This window comes from Carlito syrichta, unplaced genomic scaffold, assembly GCF_000164805.1.
Source record: "Carlito syrichta isolate Samal-C Ts95f unplaced genomic scaffold, Tarsius_syrichta-2.0.1 Scaffold314326, whole genome shotgun sequence".
Classification (NCBI taxonomy): domain Eukaryota; kingdom Metazoa; phylum Chordata; class Mammalia; order Primates; family Tarsiidae; genus Carlito; species Carlito syrichta.
The window spans coordinates 1-13,153 of NW_007258422.1; the positions used below are offsets into that span (position 1 = coordinate 1).

At 38.2% G+C, this 13,153-nt stretch overlaps 1 protein-coding gene across 1 annotated transcript in view; it reads right to left on the minus strand.

Annotated features, from left to right (window-relative positions):
• Positions 1-366: 366 nt before the first annotated feature.
• LOC103273967 (WASH complex subunit 4-like) overlaps positions 367-13,153 on the minus strand; it is a gene marked incomplete at its 3' end in the record, with an annotated part of 58,220 nt that continues 45,433 nt past the window's right edge. Inside the window, exons 16-20 of the mRNA XM_021719221.1 lie at positions 8,700-8,826; positions 4,310-4,435; positions 1,547-1,654; positions 577-723; positions 367-446 (exon numbers count right to left, since the gene is read on the minus strand). Coding sequence (XP_021574896.1) covers positions 367-446; positions 577-723; positions 1,547-1,654; positions 4,310-4,435; positions 8,700-8,826 — 588 coding nt within the window. The remainder of the gene's footprint in view (positions 447-576; positions 724-1,546; positions 1,655-4,309; positions 4,436-8,699; positions 8,827-13,153) is intronic.

Genomic DNA, 13,153 nt, shown 5'->3' on the forward strand with positions numbered 1-13,153 from the left:
TTTTATCTCATAATATTACACCACACGACGTGTTATGGATCTCTAAGTCTCTCATAAACAGATGAAGCCTTGTTACAGCAGCAGTTTAAGTTCAATAGAGATACCTAACATAATCACAATATGCATCGGAGTCTGCCAAATGCTCTAAGGTTACAATGCTTTTCTCATGTGAGCTCTTTCAGAAGCTACACACTTCCTGTAAATTAATTATTATCCCTAGTCACAATCTCATTTTGGTCATGTTAAAGAAGTTATAGAAAGAAACTGTTCTGGATTTCATTTCTTCTCTTGCTATGCTAAAAAGAAAATCAGTGTTTGTATTAACTGTGCCTTTAGAGTATCACTGCATATCTCCATCCTTCTTACCGTTCTCTAAGTTCACTGATAAGATCCAGTTTTTTCATGACTACTTGAAGTGGAAAGAGTTCTTCATCTTTAAATGTTTTCTATCAGGGAGGAGAAAACAAGGCAGAGAAGTTGCAATCTAAGTAAAGACAGGTTTCTTGGGTCAATAGCAAAGGAACTATGAAATCTCGTACCTCATTTTTATTCCATAAATAACAGCAATTCACTTACCAGTTGTGTGCCAACACTTAGTGCTAAAGAAACAATAAGTCGTCGTTGCTTAGTGCTTGGTCCATTTAGAGTGTTTTCAGCCAAAACTAGGGCAGAGAGCACATCAAGACGCTGTTCGCTATATTTTTTGTCAGAAATTACTCTTTTCTTAAAAGAAAAAACAGAAAAGTATTAGTTTTGCTTCTGAGACAATTACAGAAGACTTACGAGAAAAACTTCTTGATTACCATTTCCATGATTCAATTGAAGAGAGCATACACAAGTACTTTCCCTGTTGAACTTCTGATTTTTTTTTTTTTTTAAGAGACCAGCAGAGTCTCACTCTGTATCACCCAGGCTGGAGTGCAGTAGCACAATCACAGCTCGCTTAACCTCAAACTTCTGGGCTCAAGCAATCCTCCTGTCTCAGTCTTCCAAGAAGGTAGAACTACAAGGGCACACCACCATGCCTGGCTAATTTTTAAAATTTTTTATAGAGATGGGGGTCTCACTACGTTGCTCAGGCTGACCTTAAACTCCTGGCTTCAAGTGATGCTCCCACCCTGGCCTTCCAAAGTATTGTGATTACAGGCATAAGCCACCATGCCAGCCTGGATAATGTTTTATACTTCATTCTCTAACATTATGTCTTAGCACTGTCGGGAACAACAAATGTATTAAGCATACTTTAAAATTTCCATATTAATTTAACAACATATCATTTCCAAAAAAAGTGATGTATCAATTTCAACAGCACAAACAATGTAATTTTTAAAAGAGATGTATTAATGTATTATATGCTACAATTTCAAAGTAAAGATAACTGATAACAATAAATTAAAAACCATAAATATCATGGAGAGAAATGACCAAGAATATTATGTTTGAAGGAATGGCGTAAACAGGCTAAACTAGAAAACACATCTAAAACAACATAAGAACAAACAAAAAAGCCAGCATAATTATGCAGAATACATAATAATTCATATACCTTGGCCACAGAAATAGAATTAAGAGCCTGATGTTGAAGGTGCTGTGTTATATGTGAAACTGAATCAGCCACAACCATGCTTCTCCTGTAGAACATGTGCTCTATAGCCTAAAAAAAAAATCAGAAGCAATTTTGGGAAAATCAACTTAAAACTTGTAGGCAAAATTATAGAAGAATATCTTTATGACCTGGGGCTAGGGAATGAATTTGTAAATGAGACACAAAAATATTTTATGCCATAAAGGATAAGACTGATACATTCAACTATATTAAAATTAAGAACCTCTGTTCATCAAAAGTCACTATAAAGAATATAAGAAGGTTAATGTATCAAAAATATCTGCCACATACGAGCCAATTAGTGTTCAGGATATAAGCAGCTCCCAAATGAAGGAAAGATTTTTTTTTTTTAAGGAACACAATCCAATAGAAAACTAAGAAGACATGAGCAGGTTTTATACACACACACACACACACACACACACACACACACACACACACACACACGGAATTCATAAATAATTGAAAAGATATTTATCATCATTAACAATCACACATTAAACATTAAAAATTATAATCAGGGCAACTCCCTCAAGTCCCCTCCTGCTCTAGGAGCTTTTCTGTCCTCTCAATAAATCTTGCTTTAAAAAAAAATTATAATCAAAAACGATTATACCCTCTAACTTAAAAAAAAAAAAAAAAAAGATTGAAGTCCGATAATATCAGTGTTGACCAGCTAGGGAACAATGGGGAAGTCTAATACAATGTAGGAGACATAAAAAATGATATTAAAAACTATTTTGTATAAACAGTTTGACATCATCTTGAAAAGTTGAACACATGCATAACGCATGACCCAGTAACCCACTTGTAGGTATATACTTTCTTAGAAAACCTCTTGTACGAGTATACCAAGAAACACATATACAAGAGCGACAGCACTGTTTATAATAGCAAAAAATCAAACACAAGTCCATCTATAAGAAAGCTATGCAGCAATGAAAATGAATGTGCTACAGCTACTCATCCCAACGTGGATACATTAAAAAAAAATGCTGAGTAAAAAATAAAATGTTGACTAAAAGAGCAAGTCAAAGAATACATAACTTCAAAAACATATACAACAATTGAATGTTTTATAGACTTATTCATATGTGGTAAGCTAAAAAGAAAAACAAGGGAATGATGACCATAAAATTCAGGAGAGTAGTTTCCTCTGAGGTGGGCAGGTTAAGATGCAATTAGGAGAAACACACAGGGGCACTTTGAAAATACTGGTCCCAGGCCGGTCCCAGTGGCTCAAGCCTATAATCCCAGCACTTTGGGAGACTGAGGCGAAAGGACTGCCTGAGCCTTGGGCAGCATGGTGAGACCTCGTCTCTACAATAAATCAAAAAATTAGCTGGGCTACCATGGTAGCAGGCACCTGTAGTTCCAGCTACTTGGAAGGCTGAGGTGGAAGGAACACCTGAGCCCAGCAGGTCGAGGCTGTGGTAGCCATGAGCATGTCACTGTACTCCAGCCTGGGCGATGGAGTGAGACTCTGACTCAGAAAAGAAAATATTGGTTCCATTTTACTTCTTAAATGGGATAGTGACTATTTATTTTTTTTCCCCTAAACTATGCTCATATATATGTATCTATAAGCATACAAATACACATATGTATATACATCTGTATTTACATTTCCTTTAGAAAATGTAACTGATAAATAATGTATTTGTAACAAATAATATGACTTAAAGAAAAAAGGCTAAGAATGCAAAGGCACAATCTCAAAAAAAAAAAAAGTCAGTCGGGCTCGGTGGCTCAGCCTGTAATCCCGCGCCTTTGGGAGGCTGAGGTGAGTGGATTGCCTGAGCCTGCGGGTTCAAGCCCCACCTGGGCAGCGAGACCTCATCTCTACAATAAAAAATCAAAAAATCAGCCAGGTGTGGTAGCGCATGCCTGTAATTCCAGCTACTCGGAAGGCTGAGGTGGAAGGATCGCTGGAGCCCAGCAGGCGAGGCTGCGGTGGCCGGGAGTGGCCACTGCACTCCAGTCTGGGCGACCAAGTGAGACTCCAACTCAAAAAAACAAACCAAAAAAAAAGTCTTTACTTCCTGAAGAAATGTCAGATCAATTATTAGGAGAAATTTATCAACAAATCTTAATTTCAATTTTCATAAAAGGTTAACAGGGCTCCCCTGCTCACAAGGAGTTTTTTTCTAGTTGTACAAGTATGCTAAGAAATATTTTTACTACATTTGCCTAAACGTACTATGATTCTTAATTCATTTGACTATCTCCAAGTAGCCTACTGTTCAAATCACAAGATTATAGCACTTACTCTAAATTACAAATGTCACATTAACTAACCTCATATGCATGTGAACACTATAAAATAATAGATGTCAGATGAGTACATTTTAAAATTCATGAAACACATTTCTAAAACTTCCATAAGTAAAGCTTTCTAGTAATACAGAAGCTAACTTTCCTATTTTCTTTTTCTCTCACTATATTAACTTTTTTTTTTTTTACTAAGTCGAAACTAGACAAATACATTAACTTTATTTAATAAAGTTTAAATATGTTGGCCATTCACAAGTAGTTATTCAGAAATTTCTTTCAATGGCTAGTTCCTTTATTCAACTGAGAAATGAGTATTTTCTCATAACATTTTTGTTCTCAAATAATCAAGTCAAATCTTGTAAGACCACCTTAATTTAAGTCTGAGTCATTTCTCAACTATGATGGCAAGGTAAATAATCTAAAACTTACCTTGAGAAGTTCAACAAGCCTGCACAATGCCTTAACTGAGGTCTTTGTCATTGGCTTTTGCATAGACATGTAAAGGTTCATTGTGGTTTTAATAATCGTACTAATACTATATGCATACAAGAAGCCCTGTAAAAGAAAATAAAACATTGATTATAACCACAAGGAAAAATTTTATTTAAGATTTCATTCTTTATATAACCATTATTCCTCAACTTGCCAATAACTAATGTTTATAAAGCCAGCTCTTAAGATTCCAAGATACTCTTCCTCAGAGAAACAATGTTATACATAGGGATTACATTTCAAAGCAGCCCTTGGAAGTTTATTTACCCTATCACATAGCAGAGGTTAGTAATGCAGAAATTATAGTGTATAATCAGTTTAGAAATCTTTCCATAAAAAAAAAAGCCCTTCAGCAAAACAATTCGGATGTCAGAAAGGTATCTACTCATCCTTCTCTTACCTGCCAGGTAACTGAAAAATTAGGAGGAAAAAAGTTGCTCTCTGGCAGTACAGATATGCAACGGAATTTCTGAGTCCCAAGTTGATTCCCCCTTTCCTCTTCACCTAGACCAATCCCCATAGTACATCTGTTATCTCATTTTTGCCTCGTCTGGTGTTAGGTAGGCTTTCTGTCTTCCCAGACCAATGAGATCAGATTCTCTCCTCCCCTTTTATTCATGAAGGAAACACGGGTCTTGTGAGGTTTTAAAAAAATTTTTTAATGCTATTAAACTCAGGGAGGCAGAGTGGAATAACAAAATAGGGAAAAAGAATATTACTTTCTCAAATATTTTTTCATTTAGGCCCAAAAGAGACATATGGAAACATAATGATAGTGATTCTCCAGGTCTATACAGGTCTCCAAAGCTTTGATGAACCTAAAACTATATGGTGGATCCATTCAAGAAGGTGGGGCAGAAGCTATAGGCCAATGTTCCTCAACTTCTTCCTCCTTCCCCAGCACATATGAGAGGGAACGTACTCTCCCATCAGTAACAGGGGCTCACTAAAAGAGGGATACTCAACACGGGGTGGGAGGTAGGAGTTCCTCTGAACCACACACAGTTTCTCCATGGTGTAGAGACGTGTGTGCTAAATCAAAAAAATTAAAAATGAAAGAGAAGGTAGCATCCTATGAGAGGTGACAGTACGACCAAAGCTTGGGGCAAACATACAGAAAGAGCCACAAATCTTGTCTTGTCAACTACAGGACTCTGTCCTAGTGCAGCCCCTGGGAATGTTAAAAAGCACAAACAAGGAACAGCAAAAATCTACTCTAAGTGAGGCAGAAAAGGGAGGCTTCCCTTTGTAAGGGGACTTGAAAGTACAGAATCCCCAGCCCCAGATGGTCGTTAATTTTTACAAGATATACATAAAGTATGCATTTTGAAATCTGCATTGGGAGTAGGGAGTGTGTATCTGTTAATGACAGAATAAATAATATGAATCAAGCCGGGCTCGGTAGCTCAGCCTGTAATCCCGCGCTTTGGGAGGCTGAGGTGAGTGGACTGCCTGAGCCCATGGGTTCGAGACCCGCCTGGGCAACTTGGCGAGAGCTCATCTCTACAATAAATCAAAAATTAGCTGGGTGTGGTAGCACGCGCCTGTAGTTCCAGCTACTTGGAAGGCTGAGGCAAAGAATCGCCGGAGCCCAGCAGGTCGAGGCTGCGGTGGCCGGGAGCAGCCACTGCACTCCAGTCTGGGTAACGGAGTGAGACTCCAACTCAAAAAAAAAGAAGAAAATCCAAATATATACTTCAACAATACCACACAAAGAAGGAGGATAAAGACAGGAGTTCATGGGCCATCAAGGAAGTGGTTCTGGTAAACCACCTAGGCTCCGGGTTGGTATCCTTAAGGATTACCCCTAAAAAAGTAAGGGTGAATTGGACTTCAGTTCATCACAGGACTGAAGTGCTGCTTCAGATTATCAGTCTATGACTGAGTTGATGTAATCTGGGTTGCTAATTGTCCTAGACTAGCTGTGTAACAAAAGCAAATATAAATTCCCTCTGGAAAAAGAAAATAATATTCAGTCTCAAACTATATGCATTTTTTCATGTATAATGTGTGGCACTCTATAATAAACAACCAGGCATACAAAGAGATAAAAGATAAAACAAGAGAAACAACAGATAAGAGAAATATTCAAATAACAAAATTATTAGACATGTGCTTCAAAATAATTATGCTGAATATGTTAAAGGAAATAAAACACAAAATTGTTTCAGAAGAGAACTGGAAACTATAAAAAAAGAAACCAAGTGAACAGTAAAATAATTAAGAACTCAGTAGATGGATTTAAAAGCAGGTTAGACAAAGATGAAGAGAGAATTAAAACAGAGAGACAAAACAAAAGCAATGCTTCAAGAGTTAATGGCTAAGAATTGTCTATGAATTGAAAAAGCTCTACAAATTCCCAAGCAGCACAAACACAAAAAAACCACACCTAGCAGCATTATAATAACATTGCTAAAAACCAAAAAGTAAATCTTATAATTTAAGACATACATATTACATATAAAAAGCAACAAATCAACAGCCGACTCCTTAACAAAAAACAAAGGAAGCCAGAAAACAATGACACCCTTAAAAGCCAGAGAAAAAAGCCCTGCCAATCTCGAAATCTAACACAGCAAAACTGTTAAAAGAAAGACACATTCAGATAAAACCTGTGATGATTCATCAACAGAGGTTCATATTAATTAAATACTAGCAGGTATCCCACAAGTAGAAAGATGAAAGTTCACAAATGCAGGAAGGATAAAAAGCAACCAAATAGGCTTATGTGAGTAAATCTAAATGAACACTGACTATAAAAACAACAGCAATAACAATATCTTGTGCAGTTAAAAATATTCAGAGACTCAAAGCACACAAGCAGCACAAAAGGTAAGAGAGAGATAAACAGAATTAAAATAGCTTAAGAACCTTACACTGCCTGCAAAGTGGTAAAGCTACTACTTTATATTGGAGTTAAATGAGACATCTTAAAATTTCTAAAGTAATCACTAAAAGAACGGTAAAATAAGTCAGAATTAAACAGAGGGAGAGAAATTAAATAACAAAAATAATCTAAAAGAGAGTAAAAAGCAAAAGAAGAGAGAGACATAGAACATAAAGCAACTAGTCAGGTGGTAGTTTCAAAACTAATATTATCAGTAAAGACATACAAAAAAATAGTACAATGAAAAAACAAAGATTATCAGATTGGGGAAAAGTATATGCTGCTTACAGAGAACATATATTAAATATAGGGTGCCAGAAAGGCTGCAAGTAAAAGGATCAAAAAAGAGATTCCATGCAGACATCAAATAAAAGAAAACTGCTACAAAGAGACTGACAAACACCATTACTGGATATAAAAAGGAGTATTTCTTAATGATAAAATGTTCAATTCACTAGGAAGAGTTAACAATTCTAAATGTTATGTATTTAGCCTCAAAATATATAAATTATAAACTGACAGGATTACAAAGACAAACAGACAAATCCACAATAATGAAATATTATAACATAACTCTCTCAGTAATATAGAATACACAGGGGAAATCATTAACAAATGTGACCCTCTTGTTATATACAAAATACTACAGCTGACAAATGAAAACTATACATTATTTTCAAGTATATATGAAATATTTACCAAAGCTGACCATAAGCTAAGCCACAAAGCAAATTCAAAATATTGAAATTACTTTATTATTGTACAATCATAAAAAGACAACTAGGAAGTCTTCTTGTATTTGGAAATTAAGAAGTTATCTTTCAAAAAAAGCCCCACAGATCAAAGAAATTACAATAAAAATTTTTAAATATTTAAAAATAAATAATTATAAAACTATAACATATGAAAACTTATGGAATACAACTAAACAGTCATGCTTTGAAGGGAATGTAGAGCTTTAAAATGGGTGTGTTAAAAAAACTAAATTAGCCGGGTTCGGTGGCTCAGTCTGTAATTCCGCACTTTGGGAGGCTGAGGTGAGTGAATTGCCTGAGCCCGTGGGTTCAAGACCCGCCTGGACAACTTGGTGAGACCTCATCTCTACAATAAATCAAAATGAGCCGGGCATGGTAGTGCGCGCTTGTAGTTCCGGCTACTTGGAAGGCTGAGGCGGAAGGATCGCTGGAGCCCAGCAGGTCGAGGCTGCGGTGGCCGGGAGCGGCCACTGCACTCCAGTCTGGGCGACCAAGTGAGACGCCAACTCAAAAAAAAAAAAAAAAAAAAATCTAAATTAAATCACACAGATCCAAAGATAAACAAATCAATTTGCTTTTAAAAACAAAAGCATATCCTATCCTTTCCCAGTTTTTCTTAAGCATAACTTCTATAAACTGGATTAACAAAGAAATGACCACCCAAAATATAGTAAGACGAAACTACCTGTATAAAAACATTACATCTGTTGGTGAGGTCTTCAGCAAACTTATCCATTCTCTGCTCTTTAGACAAAATAGATTCCATTTTCATCATCCATGAGCTCACAAAGACATAGTAAGACTGTACATCTCTAACAAAGGAAAATATTGGGGTTACTCAGCACAGAAAGAAAATTTACTTCCATGTCTTCATATTGACTGCAGCAAAATATTTTCTTGCAGCAGCCATTTCACCTTTCTGGTTTGCAAAAGATAAATATAATATATACATATATAATTGACTCATTCAACTATTATGTAATGAGTGCCTATACAGGCCAGGTACTACTTCTCAGTATAGATATCGAGAACGAAACAGTGAAACCAGCAGTAAACAAAATAGACACAAACCCCTGCCTCCATGAAGGTTGCATTCTTGACAGGAAAGCTGTAGAATACATCAATAATTGAAATCTTAAAATAATTAGCAGATGCCAGATGATACACACCACAAAAGGGGGGAAAAGGCAAGGAAAAGGATAAGGACTGAGGCAGAGGGACAATTTTATAGAGAGTGATCAAAGTAGACTTACTGCATAGAAGGTTTGAAAAAGATGAATGAGTGATTCATGTAAATATAAGAAGAGAACTACAGGAAAGTGAATTAACCAATGCAAACATCCTAAGATATTTGGAAATGTGTCTGGCATGTCCAAGCCATAACAAAGTATGACGGGAGCACAGCGAGCAAGGATAAGAACAGAAAAAGAGATCACGGAGGAACAGGGGGGAGGAGTTGAGGGACTAGGAAAGGTGAGGAGAAGGGAAGGGATTTGTGGAAGGCCTTGGAAGGCCTTGGAAGGCGCGGAGACACCAGCTCTGAGTGACAAGGGAAGCCACTAGAGGGTCTGAGCATAGTGACCTATCTAACTTTAAGAGGATCTGACTAGTTGAAAACAAACAATAGCAAGGACAGTGTGGTAAAAGCAGGAAAACCAGCTAGGAAGCTACCGCAATAATGCAGAAGAAAGGATGACAGCCTGAATCAGAACAGGAACAAGGGAAGTGGAGAGACACGGGACATCAAAGCTGACAAGTATTGAATGCTAATAATTATACAGCAGTCTCTGTTTCAAGCACTTCACACACGAAGACACACACACCACTTCATTAAAGCCTTACATTAGCCTTTTGAGGCAGGAACTATGATCCCCATACAGAAGAGAAAACTGCCACATAGAGTTAAGCAGGTGCCAAGATCATACAACTAGTAAGCAGCTGAGCCAAGATTCAAACCCAAATCTAGGAAGCTTTCCCACCCGAGAAAGACTCAATCAATTACAAATGAAATTCTCCCTACTATTCAGGATGACTGCAAACATTAAATCACTCCATTAGGGAATCCCAACTCAATCTCAATCAAATTGGGAACTTTCAACATCCACAAGCTGTTTAAACTATATTTTTTCTTTAAAAAACTGAGTATGCAAAAAATGGACAATTTTCCTTTATGAAATCTGATATTACCTACTATTTCAAAAAACCATGCCTGAGCCCACGGTTTCAAGACCCATCTGGGCAGCGAGACCTCATCTCTACAATAAATCAAAAAATCAGCCGGGCGTGGTAGCGCATGCCTGTAATTCCGGCTACTTGGAAGCCTGAAACGGAAGGATTGCCGGAGCCCAGCAGGTTGAGGCTGCGGTGGCCAGGAGCGGCCACTGCACTCCAGTCTGGGTGACAGAGTGAGACTCCAACTCAAAAAATAAAACAAAATAAAATAAAATAAAATAAACAAAAACCCATCTTCAGTTAGATAGAATTGATGGTCAGAATCAACTAGAAGATAGCTCTTCAGGGCAAGTGACTGAAGATATTCATTTGATTAAGCTTAGAAGTTGAGGTTGATAACAAGCCATATTGCCGGGCAATCTGTCAATCTCAAGAACTCAGTCTGGACTGGACATGGTGGCTCAAGCCTATAATCTCAGCACTTTGAGAGGCCAAGGTGAGAGGACTGCTTGAGCCCAGGAGTTCAAGACCAGGCTGGGCAACATAGTGAGATCTCGTCTCTACAAAAAATTTAAAAATTAACTGGGCATGGTGACACATGCCTTTAGTCCCAGCTATTAGAGAAGGTCAAGGGGGGAAGGACTGCCTGAACCCAGGAGGTCGAGGCTGTGGTAAACAATGATCATGCCACTGCGCTCCAGCCTGGGCCACAGAAGAACCTGACTTGAAAAAAAAAAAAAAGAACTCAGTCTAAAGAGGAATAATGTCAAAATTCTAATAAAATGTGATTTCGAGAGGTGAAACCCTAGCACAAAATCTGAGCAAAATGGTTTCTACAGAGTCATAATTCCATTAGACAAAAGACACAAGAAGTCAGACTTTTGGTTTTGCTTTGAATGGTGCTGAAATCTATTATATGACTTGTGGATGATTCCCTTTAAAAGTCTAGAACAGCCGGGCTTGGTGGCTCAGGCTATAATCCCGCGCCTTTGGAAGGCTGAGGTGAGTAGATTCGCCTGAGCCCGTGGATTCGAGACCCGCCTGGGCAGCAAGACCTCATCTCTACAATAAATCAAAAAATCAGCCAGGCGTGGTAGCACGTGCCTATAATTCCGGCTACTTGGAAGGCTGAGGCGGAAGGATCGTCAGAGCCCAGCAGGTGGAGGCTGTGGTGGCCGGGAGCGGCCACTGCACTCCAGTCTGGGCAACAGAGTGAGACTCTAACTCAAAAAATAAAAATAAAAAAAAAATTCTAGAACACAGAGCAAAGTCCTGGAGCAACAACTCTATTTTTGAGAAGGCTGTGATCAGCAAGGATACAATGAACGGGAGGAAACAGAAAAGTCATGAGCAAGGAGAAGAGAAAGAGATCAAGGCTATGGAATGCTCTCTGATAGTAACTATGTCAATAACATCATCAAGAAGGCAACAGAACTTTAGTAAAGAGCATTCAGTCAGCTTTAGGTCAGACTACAGGCTAAAGCAGAGATTTATCTGTCACTTCCATGCATCACTCTGTGACCACATCCAGATTTCAGATTATCTTTATCTTATAAATACATAAGAAATTGCTTCAAGTTTTAAGCAGCAAGTTAATCTACAATGCAAAACAGGCCAAGGGTCTTATCAAATTGTCAGCTTCATTTCAAAGTCCAAACAGGATAAATACCTCAGTAAGAGAACAAATCTCCTGCTCCAATATAAGTCATGAAACAATGTCAACACCTGTATGTCAACCTGGGGGTCTAAAACAAAGATTCACACCTTTATCCCCTAAAGGCAGTGTTTTTCATGTTCAAAGCAAAACACAGCAATCCATAAACCTTGGGCTTCAGTCAAGGCAGTTGGGACAATGGCCACTTGGGGTCTAATGTACAATGTGGGGGCAGGAAAACTGTCCCCCACTGCACCCTGTTCACTTACATAAACTCTGGAGCTTGACCTTGAGACGGCTCTTAGTCCCCCCTCAACTCAAAATGTTAGGACAAGGCTCATGCTGGGCACAACATTACTCTCTCCAGAGTTTCACTTAGTGGGGTGGATTTTAAGTTTCTTTTGACAGAAATGTAAGGAGAATGAAAAAGATAACTGTCCTCTCCAGACAAGATAGAACACTAAACTAATTATATAAAGGTATATCTTTGGAGTCAAATAATTTAGAAATGAAATTTTATGTGAGAGGTCTTTTCAATCTCTCACCTAGTAAGACTCACTTCCCATGGCTTCTTCGATGGTCATCATCTGTATTCTGCCTATACGGATCTAGAGAAGGAGACTGCATTGCCTCCCAGCAGCCTACACAACTCAACTTGTGGCTGAGGTTCTACAAGAGGACTGGCACCGATTTGAATCTCCTCTTCTGACAAGTACTTACTTAGCTGTGTGACCTGGTAAAGATGACTTCTCTAAGCATCATTTGCCTTATTTAAAAATGGAATGTGTACCTCCGGCTACTTGGAAGGCTGAGGCAGAAGGATCGCCTGAGCCCAGCAGGTCGATGCTGGGGTGGCCATCAGCGTGCCACTGCACTCCAGCCTGGGCGATGGAGTGAGACTCCAGCTCAAAAAAAAAAAGGGATGAAACAGTAGTTGACAGTAGTAAACAGCTTGGGCTCTAGAGTTGAACTGCCCAGCTCTACCACTTACTAGTTGTTTAAACTTGGGCAAATTTAATCTTTCTATAGTCTTCTCACCTATAAAACAGCAATTAACAACAGCATTTACCGGTCAGGCATGGTAGCTCATGCCTGTGATCCTACCACTTTGGGAGGCTGTGGCAGAACAATTGCTTGAGCCCAGGAGTTCAAGACCAGCCTAGGCAACATAGCAAGACCTTGTCTCTATTTAAAACAAAACAGTATTTACTTCATAGGATTTTCTGATAATTAAAGGAGATGATATGTGTGAAATTACCGGAGTATTTATTGGTTTATAGAAACCTCTCTATAAACATTAACTGTTACCTTTA